Source organism: Daktulosphaira vitifoliae, unplaced genomic scaffold (assembly GCF_025091365.1).
Source record: "Daktulosphaira vitifoliae isolate Bord-2020 unplaced genomic scaffold, ASM2509136v1 Scaffold_5, whole genome shotgun sequence".
Taxonomy (NCBI): Eukaryota; Metazoa; Arthropoda; class Insecta; order Hemiptera; family Phylloxeridae; genus Daktulosphaira; species Daktulosphaira vitifoliae.
The window spans coordinates 33120462-33133881 of record NW_026099576.1 but is presented as its reverse complement, the minus strand read 5'-3'; the positions used below and the strand labels follow the sequence as shown (position 1 = coordinate 33133881).

The following is a 13420-nucleotide window of genomic DNA, read 5'->3' as shown; positions in this document are numbered from 1 at the left end:
CAGCACTGTTTTTTATTCGTGTTTCACAGCTATACACTCTATACATTGCATGTTGCAATATTTTTTCTCATCTTAATATTATGAATATATTTTGTAATTACAAATAATATTTAAAAAATAAATCCGTACATTATGGCGGCAGGCGTGACTTAACACTAGGGTTTTGTCAACATCTAATGTGCACACTACGTCAACATAAAATTTCATATTGTAATTATATGTTATTACAAAAATATACTGTATTCTAATGAAATAAAACAAAATTTTGTAGAAAAAATAAGATTAATTTATAGATTAAAGATTAAAGGTTTAAATATTAATAATAATATCGATTAATTTATATTGTTCATTATTTTATGGTAATTACTTATAAATTATGAATCAGTAATATCATTTGAAAGTAATTATTTTATACTTAATAATAAGTATAAAAATCAATAAAAATAAGATTATTTGAGATTAGATTATTGATATACTTTATCTATTGATAAAAATAAGACGAATAATTTAACATTTTCATAGTTTTAATTCAACAATCCCAAATATAACAACAATAGGGAAAGTTAAAATAATTATCGTGTAAACTATTCAAAAAGGAATAAATCAATGTAAATGTTTGAACTAAAGTCTTATACAAAATACAATCTTATGTATTACAATTCAAAATCTTTTGACCAAGTTTAAATATTGTAAAATTTGACCTTATATAGAAATCTTTCATCTCATAGACATTAGTTAACAGAAAATAATGATTAAAAATTGTTCATGTATATCGTCGTACACAAAAATGCATTATTAATTTTTTGGTTTCAGAATGAATACATTATTTATAAAATGAGTTTAATTACTCTATTTTTAAAAATCACTTTTTCATTAATATAATTTTACACTTAAAATAGTCATGTTTACTTTTGAAAAATAGTCGAATCATAGGATAATTCATGGTGTTTTAATAGATAAAAAGATGTATAGCACTTAACTGGATTTATATTTAAAATTTAATATATTTTGTCAATTTATCATTTAAACTATTACAGCTATTAATTTTTTTTAATTAAAACTAAATTTATTTTCTTGTTTGGAAAATGGTATTGACAAATTATTATTTTTGTTTGTTGTGTACTTGTTTTAATTGAATTATTTATTTTTTAAAATTACGAAATATATATTTATATTTTTATTATGGTTTTGTTTTTTTTATGATTTTAAATGTAATAATATTGCGTGATTGATGCAATTGATAAAGAAATTACAGTTAACATTCTTCTATTACACACATTTTGCTTATCATATGTTAATATTTTTTAAGAAAAGTGAAAGTTAATTCATTTTAATTATTAATAGGGTTAAGATTTTAATAAGTTTTTAGTGGGTAACAAATATTTAAATACATAAAATAGATAGCTAGCGTGAATGAGTAAATGGAAATCTTAAATGCAAAAGAAAAAGTTTATTTCATTTTTGTATCAGATAAAAATAACACAAAATGTTCTTTAAAATTTAATATAGAAAGTAGTATGTTGTACTGAAGTCTAAAATTTAGTTAAACAATGATAACAAAATATGCCAGTCATATCTTTTTCACTTGGTGAATAAGGTCATACATACATTTAATTATTAATTAATGCTGATTACAAATTTATAGCTACAACTCTTCGTATCTTATTCGTTTTATAGATGGTAATACTTATTGATGCTATCATTGAAAAAACCCAACCCAACAGATAAAAAATTAAATTAAACATATTAATTAAAAGTCTTAAGTCCTATCAGATAATAAAACTAATCATGACCAAATGTCTTGAATTGGTAAAATTTTCTTCATTACCACTCTAAGCATTTGTTCTATCTGTTACAGTTTTTATTTTTTAGTGTTATTTAATACAATTTGAGTATATTTAACAATAGAATTTTGTCATTTAAAGAGAAATTAACTATCAAGATGATGAAGTTACTTGTTTGTCTATGTTTGATGTTGGCTGCAATCACCTTAACTATGGTATGGAAAAATATATGAACAATTTGGTTAAAATTTAGTGGCTCTAATAACTTTACAAAAATGTATAGAAAAATATTATAATTATGTATGATATAATATTATTATTAGATATTATATATAATAAAATGTAACCACTTATCATTTTAATAATTTATATTATAATTGGTTATGAAAAAAAATTTGTTTATAATAATTTGTAAAAAATATAATACTGACACCTTTTTAGTTAAAAATGTGAAAAAAATGTTGTCAGTATAAATTGTAACTAATTATATAATGAAATATTTCTTCGTTTTTACGTTTTTATTAGTCTGCAGTAGTTGGTGGTTACAACAAACTGAAAGTTGATAGCGAGATAGTTAAAAATTTGACAATATTTTCTTTGGACCGAATTACCCAACAAACTGGTTCTAACCGTACATTAGCTGTAGCTAAAATCGAATCAGCTGAATCTCAAGTAATTAAATTAGGAAAAAGAATTATTACTTTTAAACAAAAAATAGCAATAATAATTTGTTATAGGTTGTTTCTGGATTAAATTATAAAATTGGTATGGTAGTTTGTGAACAAGACTCAGCTAAGGAAAACCAATTAATTAATGAGGTGTGAATTTTTCAAAAAATATTTATAAAATTTTAAAATTACTAGTATTATACGTATAAAATATTTTTATTTTTAGAATTAACTAGTGATAAAACTTTCTTTTATTATCATTGCATCATTAAACCAATGAAAATTAAATTACAAAAAATATTGATTTTCTATAAATTAAAAAAAAAAATATTACAGTTTTGAAGCTAATATTAGTTTGTTATATTTATTAATATTTCTATAGAAATATTAACATATAGATACAAGCGACATTAACATTAATTGAATATATAACTGCTTTTACTGACTTTATAAATTTAAATTACGTTTAGATTTCAATATACTAAGTGTTAAAAAAACATTTTAAGCTTTACTGGAAAATATTAATTTAATTTTTTTGATTTTCAGGCATGTCGCTTCTGTTGTATAACCATATGGGAACAATCTTGGTTAAACAGCACAAAAGTGACAAATGTGAATTGTTCAGAACCAGGAAATCTTGAATCATTATCATCTGCATCTTTAAATAAAATGGAATAATTACGATAATAATACTATATATAATTTTTTTACTTGTATTTAAAAAATGTAATATTCCGTACATATGTACTTTTTATATTTGAAACTACATACAATTATAAACGTTTAGACTTTTCATGTTTTATTTTATGTATTAAAAAGATAAAAGATAAATATTGATCAAATATGAAAATATGTTTAAAAACCTGACACGTTTAAATGTTTATTAAATATAAATAAAAATAATGTATTATACATCCACAAAAATATTTCTCAGAGGATACAAAGTTTATAACAGTTTAGGTCATGAAAGCAATTACCCATATCTCATGTGCTATAGATGCGCGATCTCCCGCTCCTTAAATTCATATGATAACCTAATTTATTTACTGAAAATAGTACTTTTAAAGGATTGAGAGCAAATAAATAAAGTTATGAAAAAGAAAAAAAATGCACTATGAATTTACATTTGGTTGTTCAAGAAGTGCATAGATAAGCATTTAATATCGCAAGACTATTCGCTCCAGATTGTCTCTAATTTATTCTTTAAACATATCAGTTTAATTTTCAGTAATATTTTTAATATTAGTCACTTTGTATTTAATTGCCGACAAATTTGTGATGTTTGTCATTTTTATCAGTATTTAGATATCCACTGACATTCTTAATAGTCTATTATAGCTTTACTAGGCTCGCAATTATGATATTTTTTTACCAATTAATTCATGATTTCTTAAAAATATCTTTAGATCAGACAACCTATAAGTGACGATGAATTTCAGTAGGAATAATATTTTAATAATAAAAATTCGATTATCAAAACATATTGAATTCATTCCGATACTATGTACATTTGTATATGTTTTCATAGCATCGCAATAAGTTTTCACACCTACACTATAGAAAATTTAAAAAAACAGATAACTATAAACGTAATTATAAATATCATTAAAAACTTGAGATTTAAAGCTGAATGATTCAAAACACAAAGTAGTAAAGTATTGAATATATTAAATGAGACATCAAAAAATAAGTTACGATGAGTATTTCATCCGAAAAATCTATTGTTCTATGATTTGTTGATGAATATCTGTTGATAAAACAATTGTTAATAACAAGGACATTTTTTGTTGAATAATTTATAATTAACGTGTCCTAATGAAACTTTTATGTTACTTGATAACATTTTTCGTTACCTGAAATACTGTTTTTATTCAATGTGATTTACTAGGATTTCATGAGTAAATTATAAGATATACTTTTTATTCGATTTCAGTACTTATACATAAGTTTTAAAGAAATTTACCTATTTTATATTATATTAATAAAACTAGAAATTAGACTGACTTCTTATTTTCATTTAATTCATAAAAATATTATTGAGATCGGCGGAATAATAACGAAATAAATTGAATAATTTCAATATTTGCTCCATGTTGAACAAGCCAAAGCATAATTACGTTCAGACAACGCAATATTTTTGACTACTATTAAGGCTTCAACACGAAGGTATCCCAACATATAATATAAACTCTCGATTTCGGACAAATCTTGCCGACAGACCACTAGAGTAGTAAATCGATCCAGGAAAACGGACCACTAAATGACGGCAATGGAATTTCTGGTAACTGCGATCCGAGCGAAACGTGACTATAAGATTTAAGATCTTGAGGATGGATATTATCGTTAGACATAGATAAGTTAGGACCACTAGAGCTAGTTGATATGATGACAATAGGTTGACAAACCACATTAACTGAATTCACCGTATGCGACACGTGGTGATCAGACATATGTGAATCAATTTGACTAAAAAAAGTGGTATCAATGCCGGTTGAGTGTCTAAATTCGCAAACATGTCGACGATGGATTCGGATTCGAACGACGACAGTATCCCTTGCCAAATTATGACCTTACGGGCTCTAATAAAATTTTGCTAACGCGCTCTGATCTATTTGTATTCGCATTTGCCATTGTAAAAATTTAATTACAACTTAATAAAAATAGAATAAAATATAACAAATAAACTTTATAATTAACGTGATAATAACCACGTATCTGGGTCGATTAAAATAAAAAATTATTATTTGAGCAAAAACTTTTCTTTTATTTTCCTGAATTAATTAATTTACAATGCGATATACTAAAAAGAAGGGAAAAAATAATTTCAAATTTGCCTTAATTTCTAATGACTATGTAACTGTTGTAGGATTTATTCTTAGTAGTGATCTTGATCCTAGACCCCACATATTTGTTGCGAGGCTATTAAAACTTTGGGGTTAAGATTATGTAGGGATTTTCGGTTAGGTCTATCATACAAGGTGTTTTATTGTGCACTTGTTCGCCCTATTGTTGAATATGGTACCGTAATTTGGGATCCACATGAGCTCAATGACTCTCTTAGACTAGAAAGGGTTCAGCGAAAATTTATGAGATATGCTAGTTTTAGATTGAATATCCCTTATGAACCCTACAACTATGGACCAGTTGCTTCTCAACTAAGGCTGGTTTCGTTGGCTGAGCATAGACGGATCTCTGGTATTAAGTTCTTAAATAGTTAATTACAAGGTAACATTGATTTCCCTATTTGCTTTCGTTAATTTGTTTTAGAGTTCCTCGACGTCATTCTCGATTTGTTGCTCCTTTTTGTGTTCCTTTCGTCTCCACTAATTACCTTAAAAATAAGCCTATTACACGTATGATGTGATGTCAAATGTCAACGTTGACCCTTCATTTCTTCTTTGCTTATAATTAACTGAATAGCTGCTAATTTATTATTTATCATATTTGTACAATTAATGCATAACTGATATGTATAATGTGCATACATGTTCAAAGGGTTTATCCCGTATATTTAATAAAAATAAAATAAAATAAATGTTTAGTAATATTATAATGATATTATATAATGTTAAATTAATAAAGACTGGTGAAAAAACAAGAAGGTAAACGCTAATGATGTAAGTCGTTGGCTAAACTGTTAAAAGTGCACATTTGAGACAAATTAACAATGATGATGTGAGTTTTATGCAATTCTGCGTTACTCAGATAATCGTTTGGGTACTGTTCACCACAACACAGATTAATAAACCGCCGCAACCATAAAGTTACCCAAATCATTTGATTGCATGACGAGAAACATGTGAACCATTCAAATTCAACATCAGTGATAATTGCAAAAGAAAATGCTTTGGTTAACATCAATTGGTTTTCGGGTAGCAAAATGGCCACATAAAAATGTCTTCCACTACATCTATATCTTCTAGCGCTTTTTTAACTTTAGCTGTCCAACGAACCAACAATACAGTGGTTCACAACTCTAATTTGGACATTGTAGTCGCTTTTCATGGATGCCATCTTTGTTTTCGTACCTACTAATGAAGTAGCATATGATCCATCTGCCGACCGACTACGAATATATAGTATGGCAGCATACTCTCTCTCTGACGCGTTACAAAATAGACATAATTGAACGCATCCGGGTACCAGGACAGAAACGTGTCTTGGAATTGGAAAAGAAGGTCACACGAACAAACGCTTGTGACCTATCGGCCAAATACTGTGCCATTAAATCATCCCAGTTTAACTGAATTTTTCAAATGAACTGTAAAATATGCTTCGCATGAAACATCATAGAGAGTCAAAAATTTGTGCTGTAGCGAATAGAACTTAACGTGTAGTGATAGTATTGTGTAACAACTGTACTTAGAACTCTGACATATTTTTACAAAACTGCCACTACAGTCCGAAAACCTTAACAAAGCCACCATTATTATCATTAAAATTTAAAGCCGCGGCAACTCTAATTTCCTGTAGTATTCAATATGTGAAATTTTTTTGCCATTCTTTGATAACTATTTAAATTAAGTTCACGATGGAATGCCCCTGTTTGTTATATATTATCGAAGTTAAAGTATAAGTATTAAGAATTTTGTATTAAATAAAAGATAAATGATTTAATTATAAATTCAACTTAAAATGAATTAAAATTTATATATAACACATACAATACACAATCAATCCACTAACCCATAAATCATAATAGTGAGAGAATGGCTCTATTAGATTAGCTATTAATCTAATTAATCAAAATTGATAGTATTGCTATGTAATCCGAGCGTGTGACTAACATTTTTTTATCATATTGATGGATATCAGCTAGAACTATTAAATGATGAATTTATTAGTAATTAAAAAATATGTCATTCACGTTAAGACAATTTCTACAATTATTATAACCATGGTTATAAAATTTATTTTTATTAACTTAAAAAAATACAATAAACAGAAAATCTAAATGTCATCATAAATGTTTAAAGTTTCTTCTAAAATTAGGGATCAAAATGTTCATAACAATCTGAATCGGTTGAAATTGAACAAAAGTCATCAACATCTTGTGGATTTTGATTATGCGCCTTATATTTTATTGCAGAAATCAATACATCTACTATAGTGATATGACTTAATTCTAAAATAATGTAAAAATTTCAATAAATAATTTTACATTAAGATTATTCTCAATAGTAAGTAAAGTATTATATCGACTTAAACTGTAAGTTAAGAATATATTTATTAAAAATATTATGTATATATTAATTATATTTCCATCGTATATATTTATATTGCTGAAGCCGTATAAAATATAAGCTGTTTCGTTACCAATGATACCGATTCTCGCCTATTATTCGTGCGACGGTTGCCTAACCTCTTCTATGATTGATAACGTTACCGACAACGTTATTAATTGGCCGCTCATTTGTTACACACACACATATCACCGTAGAATTTTAAGGGTACAGTTAGTTTTGTAAATTAATTGTTGAATATTTTACAAAAATTTTGTTTTTGTAATTTCTTTTTTTTTAGTATAATATGATAATAGCTATAAGGGCTTTTTATAAATTAATTATTTTCTAGTCTAATCTGTGATATACAGAGTGAGACAGATCTAACTGACAACTCATATAACTTATGATTTACATTATATCTTATACTTTTTTTTTAATCAATTTTTACTATATAGGACTATATTTAAAATATGTTCATATAGCGTATATGTCTATACATGTTATGTAGCGCGAATACAATAAATTTTTTAAGGTGACTCCTCTCTCCTATAGTGATTTTATTACCGCACTACACATTAACAGATTGGTCAGCCCTTAAAGTGATATACTAAAAAGGTGGACCATTGACAAAGAAGTGTGATGACAGGGTAAAATATTTTATCACTTAATACTCTTCAATTTATTTTTTAATTACGTTTACATACTTATGTAAGCATCAAAATGATCAATTGAAATATTTAGGGTTTTTGTATAAGTTTTACGAAAAAATCAAGTATTTTTTAATAATGGTGATAATAACAAAAATTACTTTATCAGATGTTTCCTAATAAGGTTTCTTATAGTAACGATTTAATAATTAATAATTATCAGTTAAATAATTGAAAAAGCATGAATAACCTTGAAAATAAGAAAATGATATAACTAAAAAAATGATTGGTCTTCAATAACTTTTGAAGTTTATGATGGTTTATGGGGTGGTAATAATTGTTACTTCACTTGGTCAGCAAGATCGAACTTCACACTTTTGGCATGAGAGTGACGTTTAATGACTAAATTGTTATATTTCATTATTTAAACTACCTATTCCTACTTTTAATATGATGGATTCAAAAGTCCGAGTACTGCAAATTTTCTTTTCTATTAAATTCTCGTCTTATATTATTGGTTGACATACAATCACATATTCCTAATATATTAAAATTATTTTTAAATTTTATTTATTAAAATGTATAAAAAGTAAGATAAAAAACTGAAAAAGTATTAGATGAATTTTACTTTGTTACTAATATATAATTTTTTATTTGTTATTAAGTTATAATTAATTTAAACCATCAATTAGATAAAATTCATACATTAATTTATTAAACATTTAACTATAAGAAATTAGACCCTAAGTATATTGTACAATAAACTTTCAGCTAGGCCTGCGCAATAGTCATTTATTATATTTGATAGTCCACGTTTTTATTTTTTCATCATATTACAAATAGTGGGCATTAATTTTTTTATAGTAAAATTTTTAATTTAACTAATTAAATTTTCTATTGAAATAACTTAGCATTTTCCAGTTAATTAGTTAAAATAACAGTTAAGCTAAATTTAATTTCATTTATTAAAAACGATAGCACAGTGACAGAGGTAGGATAGTTTGAATAAGTATAATTGATATCTAACTGTGATTTTAATCACCGTCATTAGAAATGATTCGATATAATCTGTATAATAGTGTTTAATTCTAAGAAATTTCTGCATAATTACAAAAGCAAAATCAACTCCCATTTCCTTATTTATACCCGGCTTACAAGTTTTATTATTTATAGGTATGTATCACCGCCAAAATAATTAACAGTATTTAATTGTTTAATAATTTAAAAAATATGCTAAATCTGGGCTATGGTAGTGTTTAGCGAAGCTCTATTTTAACCATAACCCGCAGATAAGAATTCTTCTACGTTGCGTTCCCTGCTCGCCTATATACATATATAATAAAAATTGAAGAAGTTATAAGTGTTAATAAATTTTGTAAATCGACCCCAAGATTAAAGTTGAATGTATGCCACTGGGCATAGATTAATATTAATATGTCTAAATTTATTTTTGATAGTACATTCACAGAAAATTCAAACAAATCGGAACAATTAATAGGAATATATTTTTTAAGTACATATTTAGATAATGCATTATGTATGCTACTGACTTCAATAAGAAAATTAAAATATAGGTACACATTATATAACGGTAATAAAAATAAATCCATTATAAAACAGTATTATTAAATTTATCCTACATTATCAATGTCACTACAATTTACACTAGTAAAAATATTAGTAAAATAATCACCTAAATGTGATATTAGTCTTTTTATTTCATGTACAGTATCTGTGTTCTTGAATAACTCGTTAATTAATCCATCGACTTCTTCTAGAGTTATTATACCATCTCCATTACTGTCATTCGATCGAAAAGCATTGATATACATAAATACCTCATCTTTAGTCAATTTTATAACCTTAAGTCAAAAGATACTAACTGTTTAATTTATAATTATCATTATTATTATTATTGAAATTTTTATTTTACATTTGTATCTTCGTCTCCATCCTTTTCTGTGTCTACCAAAAATTCCAAAAGTTTTAACATAAAAATTTGCTTATTTTCTAAAAAAATATATAAACCAAGCTAATTGATTTTAGATAATTGAATAATTTAGGTATTCTTAGACTATGTTAAACTATATGTTTTAATATTAACTTTTTTCAAAATTTAACATTAAAAAAATGGTAGCACAGTGGGGACGCGGCACAGTATGATCGTGGCATAGTTGGGACAAGTATAGATAATATCTGACAGTGACTATCATAAGAAACGCTTCGATGCAAATCTGTAGATAGTGTTTAATTTTAAGAAATTGGTAAATTTTTAAAGAAAAATTCTAATTCAAAAATAATTAAGGAAAAATTACAAAAAAATCATTGACGTAATGATTTTTACTGAATCGGCAAACGTTCTCGCATTCGTTTTTTGATAAAATTGGCAATTTAAGCTGAATCAATTGTTAAAATTACTTTTTTCGACTTATAAGAAAAAAAAATTGAAATAAGTTTAACTTTATATTTTAAATAAAAATACCAAGAATTTTAACACAAAAATAACATATTTTTGAATATAATAACCGTGTGTCACTATATTTCGATATTTTTTTTTTAATAGTATAGTATATTACATAAGCTTTAATTTAAAATATGTTTAAAGGACGCAGTGTTCCCGTAACATTTTCAAAAGTTAAGTAGAAAAAGTTGAGTTTTGTTAAAAAGTTGCTATTTTGAATCCCCTTTTGTGGGCCGGTAAAGGGTCAGATTTTTAAAAATATTATATCAAATAAAAGGGAATTACTTAAGATTTCAATATAAAAAAAAAATTATTTTAATTTGTTCATATTTCAATAAATTATGGCAATTTTTAGAAAAAAATGTCGAAATTTACCGATTTTAAAAATCGTATTCTTTTGGGAGGATTCCCAACGGGTAACGAGGGAAAAAGTTTTATTTTTTGAGGATTATGTCTTCAACTAGATACGATTTTTGATCTTTTGACGTATCGTTGAGAAAAATTGGCCCAGAGAGAGCTTATAAAAAGTAATGACAGACACAAAAAAAAAAACACATCATGGTAAAATTAATAACTTTTAAGCTTCGCATGGGAGCTAAAATATATCATGGTTGATAAACATATATATATATATATATAATCAATTTTAGCTCTATGATTTTGTATCACCTAAGACGTGTAGAAATGGTCTAACATCGGATGTTCATTATAAAGTATAATCGCTATAAGGTAGGCGAAACCAAGTCGCATTGTAAATGGGCTTGTATATTTATTGCAAAAAACAAAAGAGTAATCTAAAGCGTTTATAACTATTGAATGACAACTACAATAACAAAATTATAGAGTCAATAAGGTATTGCGTGGACGTTGTGTCGGTGCGGACGATGAATAGGTGCGTCTAGCCGTGTGAGCGACCGGTACAAAACAGTATCACTGAGATGACTTCCAATGCATATTTGCGGCGGGTCGTCGTGGACGAGCGACACTCGTTGGACTTTGTACCGTAGCGTTCGACACGCGGTTATATCAGTGAAACTGCTATCTACACATAGTAGGACGATGACTGATAAAGGTGGCGCGGGTCGCGGGGCTTCAAGTACACGAAGCGACGCGGGATCGTGTCAAGTCCACAACAATAAAATTAATTTATTTCAATATTGGACTTTTACCACAGTTAACTCTTATTTAAAACTTATTTCACGTTTCTCCGCAAAAAAAATAAGTTCTTAAGACAATTTTAGCTTCGATGCGAAGTAGAAAATGTATTGTCGTGATGTGTGATTTTTTTATGTCTGTCCATTAATGTTCAGCTATCACTCGACCGATTCTAATAAATAATACCTCAAAAGAACCTGATTTTAATCTAGTTCAAGCAACTTGCACCGAAAATTTAAAAATTCCTCAATTTTAAAATTTTAGAAAAATATCTTAAAATACGAGTAAAATTAAGGATAAACACAAAAATGGTATTTTATGAAATTTTTTGCATTTTAAAACTTTTGTAACATTTTTTTTAATCACTTGTCTTTATAATGATTAGCCTAGTATTAATCTTAATAAAATTAAAATAAAGTAAACTAAATGACATAATCTTTTTATTGATATCATTTCTGTGAATATTCCATAAAGAATCTTATTAACAATAACAGAATCAGTAACTGAAAGGGTTTGAAAAAATTAATTTACGTACAAATTTTTTTTATTTAACTCAATTGTGATAGTGTTAGTAAAAGTTTGACCATCTCTAATTTATATCAAATTAACGTATTTGAAATTACTACAATAATAAAAAAATGTTTTTCAATGATTATTTTGCTATGAAAAATCGCTTATCAAAGTAAAAAAAAAATTGCAATTTTTAAATAAAATATACTTTATTTTCAATTAAGCAAACAATTTAACAAACATTTAATATTTCAGTGAAATTTAATAGTTTCACGTCGTTGTGTCTTTTATAATACTGATATCAATCACTATTAAGGATTTCAATATGATACGTTTATTCAAATAAATAAGCGTGCACAATTTGATCACAGAAATTTTTATAATAACGCAATGTTTATACGGCTTAGAGGTTATTTATTTGATATAATGTATAATACATAAAATATATTTTAATGAATTTTTAAAATACGTAGTTTTTTATAGTATAATAATAAATTAAAAAGAAAATAATCCGCAACTAAATTATGTTATTGCAACCATCTTTTGTAAATATATTTATATAAATAACTTTTAAAAGCTTAATCACAATCCTAATAGCAGGCACGTAGCCAGAAAATGTTTATTGGAGGGGCCAACAATTTTGGGCCTTTGTATCATTTTCCATAATTTGTTTACCATGAAAAGATTGTGGGGGGGTCCCTCCACTCCTTCTTAGACAGTATCCCATTCTATGAATCTTACAAGTTCAAAATTTGTGTTTATTTTTCGAAAATTGGTGGATTATTCCAAAAGTTACATGATCTGCTATTTCCTTATTAATATCCTGATTAAGATAAAGTATGTCGAATGAAAAAGAGATTATTAAAAAATATTATTTCTCATAAAAAAATTGTGCTGATCCATACATTTTTCAAAAAGTTATAGCATTATAAAGTTAAAAATGTAAAATACAAAATCGAGAATTTTTACA

General features: G+C 26.1%; 2 protein-coding genes across 2 annotated transcripts; one reads left to right on the top strand and one right to left on the bottom strand.

The window, feature by feature from the left end:
• Nucleotides 1-1811: 1811 nt before the first annotated feature.
• On the top strand, nt 1812-3245 carry LOC126908013 (cystatin-like). Its single transcript, XM_050689822.1, has 4 exons — nt 1812-1999; nt 2310-2456; nt 2522-2602; nt 2999-3245. The coding sequence occupies exons 1-4, from the start codon at nt 1943-1945 to the stop codon at nt 3128-3130; spliced, it is 417 nt and encodes a 138-aa protein (XP_050545779.1). The 5' UTR covers nt 1812-1942; the 3' UTR covers nt 3131-3245.
• Nucleotides 3246-7319: 4074 nt separating this feature from the next.
• LOC126908015 (uncharacterized) lies at nt 7320-10409 on the bottom strand. Its single transcript, XM_050689824.1, has 3 exons — nt 10258-10409; nt 10018-10186; nt 7320-7577 (listed from the first exon to the last, which is right to left on the bottom strand). The coding sequence occupies exons 1-3, from the start codon at nt 10315-10317 to the stop codon at nt 7441-7443; spliced, it is 366 nt and encodes a 121-aa protein (XP_050545781.1). The 5' UTR covers nt 10318-10409; the 3' UTR covers nt 7320-7440.
• Between the last annotated feature and the right edge of the window lie 3011 nt (nt 10410-13420).

Coding starts and splice junctions, on each gene's coding strand:
- LOC126908013 (XM_050689822.1), top strand. CDS start 1,943: ATGATGAAGTTACTTGTTTGTCTATGTTTGATGTTGGCTGCAATCACC. Junction 2,000..2,309: donor CTGCAATCACCTTAACTATG/GTATGGAAAAAT, acceptor CGTTTTTATTAG/TCTGCAGTAGTTGGTGGTTA. Junction 2,603..2,998: donor AAAACCAATTAATTAATGAG/GTGTGAATTTTT, acceptor TTTGATTTTCAG/GCATGTCGCTTCTGTTGTAT.
- LOC126908015 (XM_050689824.1), bottom strand. CDS start 10,317: ATGTTAAAACTTTTGGAATTTTTGGTAGACACAGAAAAGGATGGAGAC. Junction 10,187..10,257: donor ATGGAGACGAAGATACAAAT/GTAAAATAAAAA, acceptor TTTTGACTTAAG/GTTATAAAATTGACTAAAGA. Junction 7,578..10,017: donor AAGACTAATATCACATTTAG/GTGATTATTTTA, acceptor ACATTATTTTAG/AATTAAGTCATATCACTATA.